This window comes from Diadema setosum, chromosome 19, assembly GCF_964275005.1.
Source record: "Diadema setosum chromosome 19, eeDiaSeto1, whole genome shotgun sequence".
NCBI lineage: Eukaryota > Metazoa > Echinodermata > Echinoidea > Diadematoida > Diadematidae > Diadema > Diadema setosum.
In genome coordinates, this window is record NC_092703.1 from 32,435,423 (window position 1) to 32,456,275 (window position 20,853).

Sequence of the window (20,853 nt, forward strand, 5' to 3'; positions counted from 1 at the left end):
GACGTGCGAAAATATTGACTCTGATCCCGATGTGAATGTGATGTTCGCGTGTACTCTTCTCTGTTCAGTACAGGACTCCACGATCGTGAATTTAACCACTCGCGAAATCATTGGGAATTCCTGATTCACGAAAATTTAGACTCGCGAAATATATGGCATTTACAACAACCAATTTTGGGTCTTTCTGTCATCGCAGGAGTCTATGTTATGTGGAATTTGGGCCTTAATGGAGAGCATAATCAAGCACAACTACATTCTGATACTTATAGAAATCACTCATGGATGCAGTATCTTCAGTTTTATTCAATCAAGTGGTTTTATTAAAACCAAAATACTACACAATATATTAATGTGTATTGAAAAAAAAAAGAAGAAAAACCCTCCACCCAAAGAAGTGGTGTTAACACGGCAAGCACATGCAATAAAAACAGAAAACACAAATAACAATTAGAGAGCTGTCAACTTGTATGATTTTACGATATCTAGTACAAGTGTATGTTATTTCTCACCAAATTTGAGGAAATGTTTTTGTGAATGAAAACTTTTTTTTTTCCTGAAACTTGATTTAGCATGCTCAAGATGTGCAATTTTTAAAACTTTTAAACCAAAATACATTATTGAAACTTTCGTTCTTCTCTTTTAATTGGGCACTAGTATGTACTTTATCTATTATTTCAATGTGCAGAGATTAGCTGCTCTGCATATAAACAATATACAGTGTACAAACAACATGCAACAACAAGAAAGATCAGGGCGACTTTATACTAAAATTAGAAAATTAGAAAATAAAAAAATTATGGGTTGTCCTGGTAGGAAAGGTTTGTACAGTTTTACATCTCTGGGTAAAACAAAAACAAATGTATGCACAGGTGAAACTTGTCATTGCAGACCAATGTTGCACACTCATTCTTGAAAATAATGAACTGACTAAACCTGAAATCTGCACCATTTACTTGAGGAGCTGCTGTGGCTCTGTGGTTAAGATCACAGCTGCTCAATCAAGAGGTCCCTAGTTCAAGACCCTTGACTACAGTGGTTGTGCATGCCCCTAGGCAAGGCAATCTATCCATTGCCTAGTCCTTTGGAGGGGTCTATACGCTGTTGGTATTGTGGTAGATTGCATACAAGCATTCAATGCTTCCAAAGCAGTCACACGAAACAAATCATAATTCAAAGCCAAATTCAAAAAACCAAAAAGTTTTCACAAACCAATGTGGCATTCATGAAGTGCATCTTTACGAAGTGGGGTCAACATATATTGATCATGTAACCATGCAAACTCCATGCTTAAATTCATGTTTCATTAGTCTAGAAGAAACAGGAATTATTTCACTCTCTGTTTGTATACATTCTAACAACCTAGGTATGATATATCACTTGCTATATAAAACAATAACAAAGAAATGCATGCACACACATGCACACACACACACACACACTCATGCACTCACGTCATTCAGGAGAGTTTTCAAGTTGTTCTTGAATTATTGAATATTGGTGGGAAGTATAATTGCATAGGTGTGCTGATAAATGCAACCCATTTCTGTGTAAGAAGCATGCAGTTAACAGTGATTCACGTAACAGATTTCAGTCAGTGAGCTGTCTGATAATTCTGAATTTAAGTACGCTGTAGTGCATTCAAGCACTCTCCTAAAGTGTACTGTACCATACTATCTGCGCCAGAGGAGGGCTCAAATGCTCCTGAAGTGTACTATACCATACAAACGTAGTATACCAAGCCAAAAGGGGACCCTTTCTGATGAGCTCCAAGAGCGAACTAGTGTATAACCTTGCCAGAAGTTGACATGCAAAGAATGTGCGTAAAATGCACATACATCATAATGAAAAGAGTAAACTACAGTATATTCCTTTATTCTGGACACCTAAAGCGTGCCCAGTGATTGATCTTGTTGCTACAAAATGTGTGACCCCCTCTAAAAACATCTTCTGGGGTACACTTTCTCCACAGAGCACTCAAAAGCTCCAAATCTGGCATAGCATAGTACGGTACTCATTTGATCAGCTTGCTTTTGAGTGCTCGAAGGCGGCCTTCTCAATCCAACTACGAGTCCATGCTTAATTGGACACAGCATAACCAGTCCATCAGAATACACATGCACTTTGATACAGAAACTTTCATGAGTTATACACATACATGTACATGATCATTTAAATGTACACCTACATAGAGTATATTAAATACTTGGAAAAGCTGAAAAGGCACTTGCGCTCAACCTCTGTGGCAATTGACTATGGGTATAAAAAGGTTCAGTATGAATATTATTGCTTTCTGAAGAAAAACAACAACAGGCAAAATTTGAAGCAATATGAAGCTTAAGTGGAAAATACAAATCTATTGTGCATAGAAGCATGTACATGTAATTGTCCGGAATATCCTGTGCTAGTGCACAGAGTAATTGCACATATTGTAATGTATATTAGAATTATATAATCTGACATATTTTGTAGTACGTAATTCATGTGGAATTGACTCAATCAAAAATATAAAATGTCCATTCTTGCCTAAAACTGCTGTATTGCTACGGTTAACCATAGAAAATGTTTTATTATTCCTAAGCAGTGTTAGAAATAATATGCTTGCTCAGTGATGAGGACTGCACTGAGTCTTGTGTACACTGCATATCCATACAAAATAAGACCTTCCTTCCAGAAAGTGTCTCCTCCCATTCACTACCACTCTCACAGGAGCGACAGAGGCACATAAACTACTGTACTTCATACCCTGCCTCTGCTGGGATTGACATGTCACTTTTAGTGTCCATCTATGAAGTGATCACCTTTAGATGTCAACATCATCAGAGACATATAGAGGCAGATCATTCATCAACACTGTCCACTCAAGAGATGGTGGGATTTTAGTGGCGCCCATTGCACAGTTACTTCTTCTAGTTGCGGCTTTGAGACTCCACCCGATTTTCGCTGTGTGGAAACCAGGGATGTCGCTTGCAGCAGTTGCTTTGGGGTGTGCCCTCTCAGCATTGCCCTACGGAGTTGTTTTTGCGTTTCCCGAATGACTTGTCTGAGGTCCAGGGAAGGGAAGCTTGCACGGCGAGTGGTCTCATTGAACGGGAAAGTGAGCACAAAGTCACCGACCTGTTGAGGAGGTTTGGGCTTAGCCACTGCTGGAAACGACGGGTCTGTCTTGCTGGTTCTACTGTTTGATGCACCCTTCTGGTTCCTAATGGACAGGGGTCTCTCTTTGGTTCGAAGCTTCAAGCCAGTCCGGGTCACCACCGGTTGTGTCACTGATGGAGATCTCTTTGATGATGCATCCTTTCCTCTTGGGGCTGCACGTGAGTTGTTTTGCACAGGTTCTTGCTTCCTCTTTGATGGATCTGCAGGATTGGGGTACTGATGTGTTCCCCTCACACCACTCTTGGCATGACTCTGTGCAGAAGATAGACTAGAGGTTGTCCCTGATTTGCTGGTGCGTAGACTTGTCGGTGAATGCCCTTGTGAGTTGAGATTGGGCTTACGTGTTGGCGATTCAGGACTTGCTTGTTTCTGACTCTGTCTGCTGCGTATCAACTCTCTCCTGCTGTCCAGCTGCTTTCGGGATTCCTCCAAGCTCGGCAGTACCAGAGCATTCAGTGTCTTGTTTGGTTTTCCTGGTGAACATCCCCCATGGATACTCCCGGATTGGTGACTCAGAGAACTTGGGCAATCTCCCTTCAGGTCAGCCTCGCTTGATGAGCATTTACATGCTGCTGCTATCTCCTCATCATAGTCATCTTCTTTATCATTTGGAATGGCTTTGAGTGATGCCTTGCCCACTGCGGAGTCCCCATGAGGTGAAGGCTTATTGGTCACGGCCAGCCTGTCATTGCTGGGTTGTCTGTTCCTGGTCAGCACCCTGTTCAAGGAGTCTCTGGAGCCAGGGGCTGTAGATTTCGGTGGAGAACTTCCTGTGCTGGCATTCAGTGGTTTTCTCTTGGGTCCAGATTTGGTGGAGAAACTTCTCTTGGTACCTACCAGACTTCCCTTTCTGTTGGGGCTGTATGCCTGTCTCATCTTAAGTTTGGCAAATGACTCTCCTCCACGGAGCTCATCACCAACCTGAAAGTGCATGAGGTCCACAATGTCCCCTATGAGGTCTCTCTTGATGTTGTGGTCAATGGAGCAGTCGAGGCCGAGAGCTGGGCTGAAGTTGACCTCCAACAGCCAGGGTTTGAGGTTGCTGTCGATCAGGATGTCAAAACCAAAGAGCTCCAAGCATCCACTCGTCTTGGGAACAGTCGGGGCCTGGGCAAGCATGGTGAGTGTCACGATATTGCAGATTTTTTGCCAGATGATCTCATCGTCAATACCCTGCTGATGGAAGTAGTTTCTCAGCATAGTTAGGCTCCACTTGCATCCAGGGCCAACGCCTTCCTTGAATGTTGTGTATGAGGGGCCAAGCTTATTGATGCTGGTATTTGTCAAATGACAGAACATGTTGTCTAAGGTGGTCAGATCAAATTTCTCTGTGCTGAACCTCACAATTCCTTCTTGGTACATGTAAATGTGAAGGGGATGGAAACTTGTGACCAGGACATAGATGCGCAAATCAAACTTGTAGCCACCAATCAGGAGGGGGTTCATGATGTACTTCTGCGCCACAGCACTGCAATCGTAGGTCAATTCAGATAGGTCATGGAATATAAAGATGCCACGTCCTCTTGACAAATCTGCAGGCTTGCAGATCCAAAGGGTCTTCTTACCCTCTTCTCCATCCTCCTGTTGTGATTTAGAGTACTCTGCAACAAACCTTGTGTAGTCATTGGGAAGGTTGAACCCAACTGGAGTGAAGTTGTACACTGATGGGCCATACACCCCTCTCATCCGACGCATATTTCTCACCAGTGTGTCCTTCTTTGTGATTGCAACGGTGTTTGGGAAATGATTTAGACGCTGCCATGGCATTAAGTCACTGTAGTCACAAAGGCGGAACCGATTTGTGCGCCACCACAGATTCCACTCATGGTCCTTGCTCTCCCCTTCCACAAACTCGTCCCACCCGCGATCCAGGAGGACGTCTCGCACAACCTCCGGGCCGACGCCATTCTCATTGAGTCTGAAGACAAGGGGCTTTGCATAGCTGGGGGAAGTGTGGCCATGGTTCTCAGGTAACATCACTCAGCCATGTGGCACCTGATCATGATGATAGGGTAATCCTTGCTCCGGAACAGATGCTGGCCTACCTGACCATCTGGTTGAACAGCTTATGCATAGCCCCTGGTGCTGATCTGCTCTGTATAGCTTTTAGATGTCAGATGCATTACAGTAGTCCCCTGCCAAGAAAAAGAAAAATGAAGACAAACAAACAAAAGAGTAAGTACATTTTACGTAAAAAGTATAATTCATTTACGATGATAAAATCGTAGACATGTGAAGATAAGACAGCTTCAAGTTGATTGTTGTAGCTTTTCATGATGTACCTTGTGAAGGGTGGTGTAGAAGGCTTAACGATGCACCATATTCTTTCTTTGGTGTGTATGTGGCTCTGATGTAGGAATATGACAATGATTGCATTTATTTACATTGGTTCATGGGATATACATTAATTATTGTACACTCATCCAGCATGAAATGAAAGTAAGTTTACACATTTTCACATTCAAACATTTTATATTTAAAAGACTTTAAAGGTGAATTATCAAATTAAAGGAAATTAAATTGTCTTCAACATGACAGCTAAACACAAAGTGAAAGTCTACACACAAGTGAACACATTTCTTTAACTGTTCCAATGTGCAAAAGAAAAATTTGCAAAAAATACAATTTCAAACAAAACCAAGCAGATTGGAATTCAAATTTTGCACAGAAAACTAAAAAAGCATGATAAATGTTTGCATGGTTTGATGCCCTTGAAAAAAAAAAATTTTGAAAAAAAAAAGTAATATCTCTTTCCTTTTTTTTTTCAGTCAGTATACATCTTTTTAAGTTTTTCTTTCTTTCTTTCTTTCTTTTTCTCTTTAAAGTCAATATCTCGTTAGACCATCGTATTAACTGTCAACCAAGGTGCAGAACACTAACAGAATCTTCTTCTCTTTTTGCACCTTAACAGAGAAAAACAAATGTGTTCATTCATGCATAAAATTCAGTTATTATACATGTTGAACAAACAGACTAAATTAGTACAGAATTTCCTTTAATTTGATCTACAATCTATTTTTTGTTACAGTCATACATGGAAAATCCTAATTTGGAAGTGTCTTTCTTTTCGTGCTGTGTATAAAAAAAAGTGCTTTAGCTCCTAACGTTTACAGTGAGTTTTACAACTGTACTTGTCAGATGGAAATGATAGACACATACAGGGCAACAAAACAAAACTCGATGGTGTCAAACATTCATGCTTCCCTTTGAAAGAGCAAACACATTGTATACAATGACTTCCTGCAGCTTGCAGGCTGCCAGATAACACTAGCTGCTGCCTTTCAGTAGTTCGCAAGGGCATTAGGGGCTCTGAGATCTGGTTTTCTTCCTGTGTACACAAATGGTCTGTACACCTTGTGTAAGAACCAGCTCTCAGTCAACAAGATCAGTTTGCAGGAGAGCTTACACTGAAGTGATTGTGATCAATATGTTTGCACAGCCTTTTAGTGGAGACATGACAGATGAGGGAGCAGTGTCTGTTCTGGATGGAGTGCCTATTGTCATGGTGCTTGTTGCAGCTAACAGGCTCCCCTTTTCTCCTCTTGAAACAGGTTCTGTGTTACTTGGTATCTGTATCCAAAGCACACAGCCTTGGCTGACTTATCCTTCTTTACTATCAGTATTGTAAGTTACTGTCTGAAGTGATAGGCAAAGATAAGCTGTGCAGGGGGGGAGGGGGGTACTTCTCAGGGGGTACTATGTGCAAGGTGGGCTGATTTATTCTCCTATATATGGATACAATTTTTTTCAGATGGCATCCCTTTGTGACTAATGAAAACACAAAGGTTTCTTGTGCATTCAAATGAAGGTCATGTTTGTTTGTTTTTTATCACCTCCGCCAAGGGAAGAGGTAATGCTTTCATTACCATTGGCTTGTTTGTTAGTTAGTTTGTTTACAGTTTGTTTGTCCGTGTGCAAAATAGCTCAAAAAGTTGTTAATGGATTTGGATGAAACTTGCAGGGAAGCTTGAGAATGACACAAGGAACAGGTGATTAAATTTTGGTAGTCATTCAGAAATTTTTATGGATTTCATGAAGGATTTTCAATATTTTGGCAGGTAGGGTAAATGAATTAAAGGGAGTTAAAGCTGCACATTTTTGATGTTTTTATACGCACACTAAAGTGCGTGCTCTAGTTTCTGCTAGGGTGAAGCACGCCGCGCAGCTAAGGGTTTATTACCTAACAAAAAGGCTTTAAATTGGGAATTCGGGCGATTTCTCAGAGTGCTTTTCTAGTTTAAGAATAGCCCCACCTGTTGCACAATATCTTCTGAGGTCTTAATCAACAGTGTAATTAACTTTGTACGTTTGTAAGTCTGGAAGTTAGTAGCCCTTTAATCATGCACAAAATTGGTATTCTGAGTACATGTAATTAAGGTATGATAAAGTCCGTATTATTATCATAGGTTCCTCCCGTCTAATTGTTATTCCATCCAATCAGACGCGTTGCTAGAAGCAAAAATTATGATTAGGGCCTACATGCGCAAATATGCCATTAATGAGTGCACCTCCCCACCCCTTCTTCTACAACGAAAGAACTCTGTGTGAACACTCACTCCAGTCTTTGATTACAACTCACCTACGCACATTAAGATCTCATCCTCCTTGCTCACATATAACGTTAGAAGGCTAACGGTTAGGCCTAATGACAAATTTCCTTGAAGTTCACCTACATTTTTTTTTTGTTTTTTTTTTTCCGAATTCTAGAGGGTATGTAACAAATTCAACCACTCCTTTATAGATATGGAAGACGGGAAAGCATCATTATTGGCAAGAAAGAAAAACAAAACAAAACAAAACACTGTAAAACTTTAGGCCTAACGTTCATGACGTTAGTCCTACTCCTACTGCTTGAGGTACCGTGGGTAGTTAATGACATTCTAAGTCAAGTTTTTCATGAACTTTCACTCTTGAATTAACTCTGTGATTAAGTCCTCTCAGAGTTGCACACGCATTGGCACCACCAGTTTGGATATGTAACGTTAATTATTTTATAGGCCTAGGCTACTGTTACTATTCGCGGGTCGCATAATATGCGCTGCGAGAGTGACTGAGACTGTGTGGTGGGTGGAAGCTCACCTGTGACAAAAGCTGTCTAGGGTCTAACTCATACTGTTAGAATTCCTTTCATTTAGTCGCGTCAGATGGAGATTTATCAACTTCCTCCCAATGTTTCATTGACGTCTGCATTCCCTGCCATGAACCTCCGACATATGTTCGATGGTCTAACTCGACGCTGGGCCTGGCTACGAAACGTGCATCATTATCACCTCGGTCTCCGGCTCAGCGGTTCAAGTAGAACTTCAGTGCACAATGGGCCAATACATGCAAACAACATCATCAGCAGCATGCAGCGTCACATCAGCCAGCAGCTAGCTCGCAGGTAACCCAATTCCAAGCCCTACAGATTACAGCCGCCGGTATTTGGTACGGTGTGAATGAACGTACGTGCCGTACCACGTAGCGTTGGTAGGGTAACTTGGTTACGAAGATTTCAATACCAACAGAGGGCGTTTTTCATTACAACGATGTGGCGGAGACGTCTGAAAAAGAAGAGAGAGCGAGTTACACGGAACTCAAGAATTGGTATTTTTTTCTTTTCATTCCTTTCTATTCATGTTGGTTGCTCACATTGTATTTTTGTGCCTTGCAGTATTCATATGGCGGCTTTGATCGGAGTACTGTACCAAAAATAAGTGATCAGAATTAATACTGAGCTGTGGTCGGTCGCGTGACCTTTTTATTATAGTCCCACGTGTGCATGTTTACGTTAGTACATGGTCTATCGTATGTTACCGCCAAAACTGGGGCAAACTAAAGCCTACACTCCAGCTACATTTACACAAAGCAGTAAAAAAAGGTGCCAGAACTAACGTTAAAAGCAAAGCGCACCAATCACATCCCAGATCCTCGTAAGTCAAAGTCGTACGATAACCAAGGCAATTGAATTGTTTGTGAGCATTAATTTTACATGTGAGGACAAGTCACTGAGCTAAACAGGACTCGGGAGCTGAGTTTGTCAAAATAGCAGAGAGCATGATCAGGGGCCTGTCTTATAAAGACTTGTGATAGAAATCAATCACAAGTTTTTTGTGTGCTGCAATGCAAGTTGCGATTGATTTGGGGACTTGTGATTGATTTGAAGGCTTTATAAGACGGGGCCCCAGGAGAGTTTAGAGAAGAAAAAAAAAATGGTTCGATAGTTTAATTTACTGTGTGTTGGTTGTTCCACAGCGCAATCTACCCAACTATGGCTACGCTACGTACTGTAATTTATACAAACAATTTTGTATGCTGTTTTTTTTTTCTTTTTTTTCAAGAGGGTTTGATTTTCCTGAATTTTATGAATCGCAGTTAGACCGCAAATTTAACAACATGCAAAAATGTTGCTAAGCTATGTGCTAAACTGCTACGGTAATTGAACAAGCCAGTTCGGTGTTTCACTTTGAGTATGAGCAGAAAAAGGTCATCTGTACCAGTAGAGCATGTTGGTTTTTAAATTCATTGAGATGTAAGCATCTGTGATGATTATTCATGTAATCCTCATAAATGCTGCTTGCCAGCACATCCACCTGACAGCAAAAGCAGTGTCTGACAATATCAATAGAAAGAGATTGTTAATATATTCAATGCAAAATAATGAAATGAATGCTTTCCAAAATGCCAATGGAAGGATCAGTCTGGTCACCTGGTCTATGCAAGTTCATCCTTTGTGTGAACATGACAGATGAATGCCATAAATTGTTACGTTGGGCAAGCTTACATTGTATGCCGTCTGTCGCGTGAAACTAGTGGAGTGCCTAATCAACTGAGAAAGAAGAAAGGTCACTTGTACCCATGTGCCCATGAGCTAACCCCGAACTGGCTTATAGTGCATTTACAATAGTCTCGGTCAGTCAGTTCATTAAAACAACATCTCACAAAAATGACCATGACCTCCTCATTCGGGAAAATATCTGTATGCGAAAATAACAGCTTATCATACAGTATTTTACATTGTTGCTGTTGGTTGGTCATTGCATTAGACATTGTATTCTTGTAATTCATTTTTTTTTTTTTAGAATAGATTAAATCATCTAATTTATTTTTATTTGATTTATAATATAAGTTATTTACTTTTGTATTTCAGGCTAGGCCTTTCAATGTAATTTGTTGAGAGATGACAATCTTTTTTTTTTGGGGGGGGGGTGGGGTGGGTGGGTTGTACAAAATATATAGGTCTGTAGAAGTGATCTATTCTGATTAGTTACGCTGTATCTTCTTTTTTTTGAATCATACTATCTTCAAGAGAAGAGTTATACAGCCTATCACAAAGATGTACATTAGTATAACACAGTGCACTCCTTAAGTTATAACAAGCACTGCAAGGTTATGAACAAAATTCTTGTCATAATTGCAGAAGTATAAATTCATGTCCCCAAATTATCATGTATAATGTATCTTTATAGAATACTTTACTCTTAGGCTGTAACAAAGTTTCACTTTACCTTTTATTCCTCATTTTTACCTTCCTCTCATCAAAGTTACGTTTATAGCCTTTATCCACACTTGGTGGTCTTCTGTCTCCCCTTGCAACAATGTCATTACATGAAAGAACAATTTAGATTGTAACTGCTCTCAACATGTTCTTGTGATTGCAGTTTGTCTCGACCACGAGGAAGACTTCATTCTACTCATGAGGTGGCTGAAGCAAAATGGTTTCCGATCTAGAGACTGCCACCTGAAACCAGCTTGTCTCCCAGGTAAAGTGACTTGTGATGGTGTACTACTATAGTTTGTAGTTGATCAGATCTTGCGTAATTACAAGTCCTGTACTGTACTTGGTATCACCTATTGTCTGTGAAGCAATGTGGGGGAAAACAGGAAAAAAACAAACAACAAACTATTAGATCATAATACCTATCATGTATTGATTTTGGGATGTACTGTTTTTCTCCTGCTTGTACTTTGGTTGACACTGTATCCATAGTCAAATATAAGTGAGTTGAAAATGAATGTAGGTGTCCATTAAATCCCAATGAAAATTCAGAATGGCAGCTGGTACATAATGTGTATATTCAGTGGCTACCTCTTCAGTCTCTTCTGCCAGTTTCACTTTCTTTTTCTTCTGTGGGAATACTGCTGAGAGAGAATTTAGAAGTTAATTGCTTTGCGCTTGCATGCTGCTGAGAACTGCTGCTTTAAAAGTATCTTTGTTTTTGATATTGGTGACTGCCAATGGCAATGCGTGCCACTCTGTTGTGGTCCTTGATACGAATTAATACTTGTAACAGTTTTTAATTGCAGTGATTGGCACGTCCGTGAAAAAGGCGATTTCTATAGAACCCTTTGGACAGATGCAAGGCTTTACATGGTTTCTTCTGGCAGGATACCTTGAATGCTGTAATCAGACCTCAGAAATCCTCCACATTCATTAAGAAAGATGCAAGGTGTATGAACTGTGCATATCAATATTGTCATTGGTTGGTCTGGAGGTGTTCGGTAATTTGTTGCCCTTTGTGTAAACTGTCTTCACCATTGATGACGTAATGAACGTAGCTAAATGATCTAAACTCTGTGATTTCATTGCATTCTAATGCTCTATAGGGATCCCAAACTTGTTATAGTTGTGGACTTCATTTTGTCATGCTCTCTTTTCTTAACAGAAACAGGCAGGGGTTTGGTAACTACTAGAAAGTTAAAGGTATGTATACAAACAGAGAGTTGTAAGCAGCTCACACTATCCCCCATGTTTACTGTACGATCACAAACATAATCAGATTTCTTTAGACATGCATACTTTAGTCTAGTTGACCTCTTCTTGGAAAGGATCATGTACCCACCCATTATCAGTAGACAGCAAGGTCCAGATAAGGTCCTGATAAGGTCCAGTAGTGATCACATCAATATGAATATGATTCAAAGCGTACATCATGCAGTATTATACATACAATTTTGTTCAAATGTGCCGAGAAATCTGTATAAGTTCTATTGGCGAACTTCAGTGAGTGAATTTTTGCAGAGCTATGTGGTGGACTGTAAACACTAATACACAACAGGCTGTTGTGCAAATTCATGTACAAGTAATTTAGGCCATTTCTTTCTTTCTTCTTTTACTTTTTGTTGTTGGAAAGTTGTTCTCGTTAAACACCTTTAGAATTCCAGGTTTTGTTTCAGTTGAGTTGGAAGTGATATTAATGTTTCTGGTGTCATTTAGTAATCTTCACTCTTTCAAATTGTTTAATTTTCATGAGATGAATGCATTAACATTTTGATTTATATCGCAAGTTTCAAGAAAAATTCTTTCCCACCAATTTTAGATTTGCTAGGGTATTCCCTTTTCTCTCTGTCTTCAGGCTGGTGATACCCTTCTTGAGATTCCTCGCCACCTACTGATAACAGCCCAAAGCATCCTGGAAACAGAGTTGGGATCTGTCATCAAAAGGTATGTCTTCATGTGATCACATCCATGGTACTTTCAGGCCATACCGTCATAGAGTTTGAGGCACCCTTGTCTTGACCTTTACAAGATGTTTATCATCTCAACCAACAACAATGATAAGATTACTTTCATCCGCATTGCAGAAACTTTTTTGAAGGAACTTGTATTAAAAGAGATGAATAATGCTATAATAGTTATGCAGAAGACAAGTTCATTGCCTTCAGCATTTGACCTTAGCTTGAGCATAATGAAGAGCCGTCAACATTACTTTCCTAAATTGTTTTTGACTCTGCAATGATTTCTATGAATTCTGCACCCATGTAACCCAGAATGCCCTCCAAATCAAGAACAATTGCTCTGAATTAGAGGAACACATTGACATGATGTGTTACTTGGCTGCGATTTCTGTCTTGATCTAAAGGCAAACCAGGAAGCCCACACCTCAGCAAGTGATGTGCGCCTTCCTTCTCACAGAAAGGTCAAAGGGTAAAGCTTCGTTTTGGTACCCGTACATCAATGTCCTTCCCACTCACTTCACAATGCCGGCATGCTGCTTCCGTGACCGGTCAGTCTCGAGCTACCTACCGGAGCCAGCAAAGACACAGTTTCTCCATCAGTACCAACGCATCCAGTCAGCATTCTCAAATGCTACCCAGCTGTTTGAAGATGTAGAGAGAACTTTTCCACAATACCATGGCCTCTTTGACTTTTCATCATTTCTGTGGGCCTGGTTTGTCATCAACTCAAGATCTGTGTACATTGAGCCAGGGGATTGTGAATATCTAGATCCCAGCGTGAAGGATCAATGTGCATTAGCTCCTTTCTTGGACTTGCTGAACCACTCTCCCACTGCAAATGTAAGTGCCCCAAGTTTGTGATAGCAGGAGCATAAGGTATTGACAGTCTGCTAACCATCGAGAAGTAAAATTGAAAAATAAAACCTGGGGAAAAAATGATACAGTTTGGTCACAGTGTTAGCTGCATAGTACTAGAGACTCTGAACTGATTTCTGTGGCTAGGTTATTAAAAACAAAACAAAAACAACTACAACAAAATGATAATAGCAAGGTCTAAGTCTACCAGCACAATTATGTGTTCTAAATGGCTGAACTTGTTATTCTTCTCTTGTTAATCTTTTGTATTTCTAGGCAGGAGCATAAGAGAATGAAATGTTGAAGTTCAAAGCAACAGCAAACACTGTGTCACTTTTCCACATCTAAACCACAACTACAGATTCAGGAAAATTTCTCCACATCAGGTCAGAACTATTTTGACTGATTGCTGAGACAAAAGCTTTTTATGATTTTTATTTTTTAAGCTAATGTTTTGTTGAAAAGGGCATGTCCTTGTCAATACTTTCAATAACTACAATTTTGTCAAAGATGAAATGAAATATCATAGACAGCAGACCTTGTGCAAGTTTGTTGCAATTAGATATAAATGGAGTCGACTGATGTACATGTCTAGTTTCAACATGGAGCACAGATGAAGCAGTAACCATTTATAGACTTTCGCAGTACATTTCGTTCGATTTTCCACACAATTGGTCCTACCCTGCTACACTTTTTTTACTTCATATGGAGTTGAATGAGAAAGCAATACCTGTGCATGGGAACGGGCTCAGGTGGATTCTGGTAATTTTGTGAAAAGATGGAGAAAGTACTTAAACATATACGACAAAACTAGGATATTGTGACCAAATTTGTCACCTATACTTCATGGTAGTCATTTAGAGTCACTTCTTGATTGAATATAGATATGTGCAGGACTGGATGCGGATGCCGACTGCTACCGGATTGCGACCCAAGACCGCTATGATGCCTTCAGCCAAGTCTTCATCCACTATGGTCCCCATGACAACACTGCCCTTCTGCTGGAGTATGGATTTGTCATTCCAGGGAATCCTCATGATGTTGTTTTCTTCAGTCTCAGTAAGCTTTGATATTTCATTTTTTCTCACCATGATAAAGACATGATGATATTGATTGTGTATTGCAAATGGAAAATTATGACCTTTGTATTTATTACTATTTATTTTTATGTCACATGTGTTCCTGTTCATTCTACAGAAGAGATCCTTGACCCTAAAAAGACGGGGGGGCTCTTTGGGCCCCCCTCGACATTTTTCACGATAAATCCGTAACGTAAAAATCTCGCGCTGCGATGTTTCATGACTTTTTTCTTTGAAGTCTTGCGCAACTGTTGAGACCAAATTCGCGACGCCCGGGTACGTGATTTTGAAGTTACGCAATATTTTGTAAGTGCATATCAGACCCGAAATTGCTCAAAACGTGATTTCATGTACAAATCCAATGCAAATTCTGTTTCTAGCCAAAATTCATAAATGTATCATATTTTTATTTTGCTGATTAAAATCAATCAATATCATGTTGTTTATGATCGGAATGGTGTCGCCAATGATTTCCATTGAAAAAAAACAAAAAGTCGAAAACAATGAAATACATGAATTTAAAAAAACAATAGAATACATTAGAAAAAATTTTGATACCACCATTTTTTTTTATGGACATTCAATAAGAATCCTAAAAAGAGTACCTAGACAAAATGAGCAGTTTTGGACTTTTATTTACAGATTACATCCAGTTTCTTAATTTTATGCATAGATTGGCATAATTAATTTCTTTAAAAATAAATTTGAATAATTGCGGAATAATTACCTATTCAGTTTTTAGATTGCCTTGTGGGTGGCGCGCGTGCCAATTTTCCTTGCGATCACATGGTCAATGGCCAAGATCTTGGGGGGGGGGGCTGAAAGATTCACTAAAATACAACACACATGAAAGGTTTTTCTGTACAATGCATTGAATGCCCATGACAAATTGCAAAAGTTTTACATTGCAAGAAAGGCTGTCAACTTCCATTCCCAAAATTTTCACGCTGCAATTGTTTCTGGTTTAACAGTACTTTGAAAGCGACTGTGTTACAATATCAACCAATTTGAGACCAAAGGGTCTACATTGTGTTGTGTAGGCCTTAAAGGGGCATTCCGGACCATTTTCATAATTCAACATCATGTAGTACATAAATCAACAGCTCCATATATAGATTCATGTAATTTATTGTTGCCCTTGAGCAGAGAAACCAATAAAATGAAATCTTAAACAAATTACACTGAACAGTGTTGACATCAGAGCCTCACATACTTCAGAAATAGCAGTGTAATTCCATTACAATACCCCCTGCTTAACAAGTACACCTGTGAAGAATCTATGCATGCTTTCTTCTTTTTGTTCTGCTTCCTTGCGCCCCAACTCATGCATTCTTATGGTGAGGCTGCCATGTCATCATCCTTGTTCACTGCAATTTGTTATAAATTTGGAAACATTCTCATTTCTCATCCCAATCACTATGAATTCAGAACTCTATACTCGGTTTCACTAATTTATAGTTGTTCAGGTGTAAAAGTATGAAAATCATCCGGAGGTCCCCTTTAATAGTACAACTCATGAACTGTCATTTACAGAAACACTATAAAAAACATAAATCTCACCTGCTTGAATAAGAGGAAATGTACAGATTTATAAAATTTTGGGTACATTTGCTGCCTCATTAGATGCTGTCATGGATGCTGTGAAGTGGGTACAAGGCAACATGGTCAGACGGCCCAGAACACTGGCAACAACATGTGGGAGAGAAAGGCAGCCATCTTGGAGTCGGAGTCCATGCACAAAGACTTGTCATGCAGTCTAGAGGGCCCCTCATGGGCACTTCGAACGGCCCTCCGTGTCCTCTGCATGGACTATCATGAACTGTGAGTGTGCTTTCACATATGTGTAAAGCATGGAATGTCCAATGGCTGATCTGTGTTGTGTTGGTATGGTAGCTTCAAAACTCAACAACCCATGGCAGGCAAACTGGGGGGAGGGGGCACTTTCTATAGTCCTATCCAATGTGGAATGGTTGTGCACATATATACTTCAAAGAAACCATTGTCTACTTCCAGTTTTATTGATACTGTTAGCATGTGAGATAGCTGATTTCTGGTCTTCTTACTACCTATCAGTGGATAGATGTAGATGTAGATGGAGAATATGTACACTGCATTTGCATTACAGGAGACAATATTTTTGGCATGTTTTTAATTCTTGCAGATATCTGTTGACTCGTAAATTTTTGAAAATACAAACCACTGTGTATTACTATGCTCTTATTCATTTTTCTCTCCTTGTTACATTGTAGGAGAAGCTGGAAGAGGATGATTGGAGGCGAGGGCGCCATCACGTCATCTTCACGTCTCCTCATCTCGTCAGCCCTCCAGAAATTAACCGATGATGCCATTGAAGAGGTTCTCTCCAAGCTCAAGGTAGGATTCGTCACTTGAAGTAGGCTAACCCTTGTCTTCTCAGAATGACAAAGTGCTAAGGCAATATAGAATGCAATAGTGTATAAGCTGTTGTATTTTCACGTACAGATATTTTTGCGAATTGGGAGGTCACAGACATACAAATTCACACCGACGCTTTCTTAACCCTAAAAAGACTGGGCTATTTTGATGCCTCGTAGGACTGGGGGGGTCATTGGCCCCCCCCCCCCCAGATCTCGGCCGTTGACCGCGTGATCGCAAGGAAAATTGGCACGCGCGTCACCCACAAGGTAATCTACAAAACTGAATAGGTAATTATTTCACAAATATTCAAATTTATTTTGAATAAATTAATTATTCTGATTTATGCATGAACTTAAAAAAATGGCTGTAAATCTGTAATTAAGGTCCAAAACTGCTGATTTTTGGCTTAGGTACTCTGTGTAGGATTCTTATTGAATGTACATAAAAAAAACGGCGATATCAAGTTTTTTTTTCTATGTATTTTATTGTTTTTTTAATTTCTTTAATGTATTTCATTGTTTTCGACTTTTTGTTTTTTATTGTTTTTTTGATAGAAATCATCGGCGACACTATTTCGATCATAAACAATATGAAATTAATTGATTTTGATCAGTAAAAGTAAAAATAATGATACATTTATGAATTTTGGTCAGAAACAGAATTTGCATTGGATTTGTACATGAAATCACGTTTTTGAGCAATTTCGGGTCTGACATGCACTTACAAAATATTGCGTAACTTTAGAACTGCATACCCGAGCATCGCGAATTTGGTCTCAAAAGTTGCGCAAGACTTAAAAGAAAAAAGTCATAAAATGTCCTGGTGTGAGATTTTTACGTTTCAGATTTATCACGAAAAATGTCGAGAGCCCCCCCCCCCCCAGTCTTTTTAGGGTTAAATGCATTGTTACCCTGGCCTATGGCAACATTTTCGTGTGTTGTTCAATTCGCAGTCCAACTGTGATTTGTGAAATTCACGAAAATTAGAGCCTCGCGAAAATAACAGCTTATACAGTAGGTGCATTTTGAACAAGTTTTACAGCATTGATTGATAGGAAAAATAGATGTTAATTTTCTGTGCTTATTGACTTGTTGGAGTACATTGCATAAAAAAACTTTTCTGAGTACTTGTGTGCTGCTGATTGTGTAATTTTCACAACAATCAGATCCATCTATTAATCCACACAACTGTACAGATTGTTACCGCCTTAAACTTTTGGCTGTATGGCAAAATGGCTTCAATATTTGTTGCCAAATGTTAAAGAAAAGGTTGCATGCATTTGCAGTTGTAGCCACCTCTTGAAGAACCTGTGTGTCCATCTCTTGCATACATGTTGTATCAAATTTTACACAACGCCACAAAATAGCTGGTGAGAATTAGCAATTTGTAGCTGCTTTCTGTCTTTCTGTAGGTTTGATTGGTTTTTGAAAAATAGAAGTATGAGAGAGAGAGGTGAAGATATAGCATGCATAACAGCCATTGTCTACAAGTACATTAACAGTGGTCTGCATTTGATTTCTCATTGTTTTTGTTTCAGACTTTCCATCATCCTAGTGAAGTAAGTGAGGAATATCTTCAACCCATCAAGCTCTTTTGGGAAGAGAGGCTGAAAATTCTTCATGCCACACAAGCAGTCATACAGACATGACACTTAAGCAGTTTAGCAAGAGACTTTTATACCATCTTCTTTATCGAGATAAGTCTCAGTGTCACCTCGCTCTACCAGAGCGTCCTGCCATTATCATTTCCCTAGCGTTGCCAGGTACCTACAGTGTAATCATACACCTGGGTCGAGAGGGATGTGGTGGGTAAAAACATCTTGTCCAAGGATGTAGGCACCTGATGGGATTCAATCTCAGGACTTCCAACTGAAAGTAAAGCATCTTGATCACCATGCTACAGTACCCCCAGTGCCATTCTGGATTGTTTAAACTTGATCTGCTCTTATACGACATCCAGCGTGCATGTGAAGATCAGCTCTGATTCCATGTTTAGTTATTGTTCAAATTCAAATTCAAACTTTATTTTCACTTTTTTTTTTCCAACAGAATGTACAAGAAACAATATGATACGTTTTACATGCGAGTCGTCGATAATATACATAGTCAGACAGGGATAACAACATGTTCATGTCGACATGTTTAGTACAAAAAGAAACATACACTCTATTTATACACTCTGTGAAAAAAAAAGTGGAGGTAACCCACTCAAAAGACTATGCTTGTAACATGTGGGTACCTCTGAGGGAAAGGGGGAAAGAGGGGAAGTAAAGGGTTGTGAAAAACTTACAACTACAAAGAGTGCGGGAAACTGGGAAAGTCGGGAATAGAAAAAAAAAGAAAGAAAGAAAAAAGAAAGCAAAAGTGTGAAAAAAGGGAACAGAAAATAGGGAGAAGAGGAAGGGAGAGAGAAAGAGAGAGCGAGAAAACCTAAATTATTTTGATGCATACACCAAGGGGCGAAGCCCACAGAGACAAATAGCCATGCGTTTTCGAGAGTGAAACAGTGTCGAGCTGCTTTCCAGTGGAACAGACTGTAACCGTGAGGGCACGTATGGAATACAAAAATACTAAACGCGGTAAAAAAATGGTCGATGCCTCAAGAGAACGCAGCCTATAGCGAGAGAAGAGGAGAAAATGTCCTGCTTACGAAATACATTACAGAATTATATTTATTCGGTTGCATTATAAGACTTCAAAAGAAAAATCTTCAATCTCTTTTTAAAAGAATTCAATGATGGTGCATTTTTTATGTCCATGGGAAGGGAGTTCCAGAATCTTGGACCTACATAAATGAAAGTCTGTTGAGCAAGCACGGTTCTTAATAAAGGTATAAATGAAATTCATTTGACTGTCTGGTTGGATATCCATGGTATGTCCGGTTGCTCATGAACATGAAGTTAAAGATAAAATGAAGGCAGTTATTATTATAAGTGTACATAAATTATCCGAGTTGAAACAAATACAAATCTTTAATTTTCAGAATCTTATTATCAAAAAACAAAGGATCTGTATGAGAATATGGAACGGTGTTAAAAATAATGCGAAGAGCCTTCTTTTGTAGCAGTAAAACCCTATCCAATAATATTTGATGAGTGTTTCCCCATACTAAAATTCCATAATTTATATAGGGTAATATCAAAGATGAATACAATGTAAACAACGAATGTTGAGGAATAGACAATTTTAGTCTATTAATAACACCTATGTTACGTGAAATTTTCTTGCAGACATTATCTATATGAAATTTCAGGAAAGTTTATTATCAACTGTATTCCGAGAAACTTGGTATTGGAAACACTTTCTAAAACAGCATCACCAAAACAAATATCCATATTCAAATTATCTAAAATATTACTGAAAAGCATATATTTTGTTTTTTGGATATTTAAAGACAACTTATTTGCTCGTATCCACTCACATAATTTTTTGAACTCAGAATTAACTGTCTGTACAACGGTATTTAGGTCTTCATGTGAATAAAATACATTTGAATTGTCGGCAAAAAGTATGAAAGGTAACACATCAAAAGAAACACAAAAATCATTAATGTAAACAATAAACAACAGCAGGCCCAATAAACTACCTTGTGGGACACCACACTTAAATTCTCTCATATCAGAGTTATGATTGTTCAAAAAAACATATTGTTTGCGATCAGTTAAATAACTCCTGAACCACTCCAAGGCCATAATGAGACAACTTGTATAGTAAAATGTCATGATTTATAGTGTCGTAGGCCTTGGAGAAGTCCAGGAAGATACCAATCAAATGAGAGTGATTATCTAAAGCATGTACTACAACTGTGTACTTTATCAACAAAATTTAACAAAGCGTGACAGGTGCTATACTTTTCTCGGAACCCAAACTGCGAAGTTGTAAAAACACCATACATTTTCAGAAAATTCAACATTCTTTTATATATAATT

At 39.1% G+C, this 20,853-nt stretch overlaps 2 protein-coding genes across 2 annotated transcripts; one reads left to right on the forward strand and one right to left on the reverse strand.

Annotated features, from left to right (window-relative positions):
* Positions 1 to 2,530: 2,530 nt before the first annotated feature.
* Positions 2,531 to 8,384, reverse strand: LOC140242565 (uncharacterized). The gene is made up of 2 exons (XM_072322308.1): positions 8,236 to 8,384; positions 2,531 to 5,291 (listed from the first exon to the last, which is right to left on the reverse strand). The coding sequence occupies exon 2, from the start codon at positions 5,131 to 5,133 to the stop codon at positions 2,845 to 2,847; it is 2,289 nt and encodes a 762-aa protein (XP_072178409.1). The 5' UTR covers positions 5,134 to 5,291; positions 8,236 to 8,384; the 3' UTR covers positions 2,531 to 2,844.
* LOC140242432 (SET domain-containing protein 4-like) lies at positions 6,611 to 19,871 on the forward strand. Its single transcript, XM_072322169.1, is given in 10 exon segments — positions 6,611 to 6,707; positions 10,797 to 10,898; positions 11,802 to 11,839; positions 12,492 to 12,580; positions 12,999 to 13,434; positions 14,334 to 14,508; positions 16,152 to 16,213; positions 16,216 to 16,349; positions 16,778 to 16,901; positions 18,463 to 19,871. Coding segments are annotated over 10 exon segments (1,368 nt in total). The 3' UTR covers positions 18,574 to 19,871.
* Positions 19,872 to 20,853: the final 982 nt, after the last annotated feature.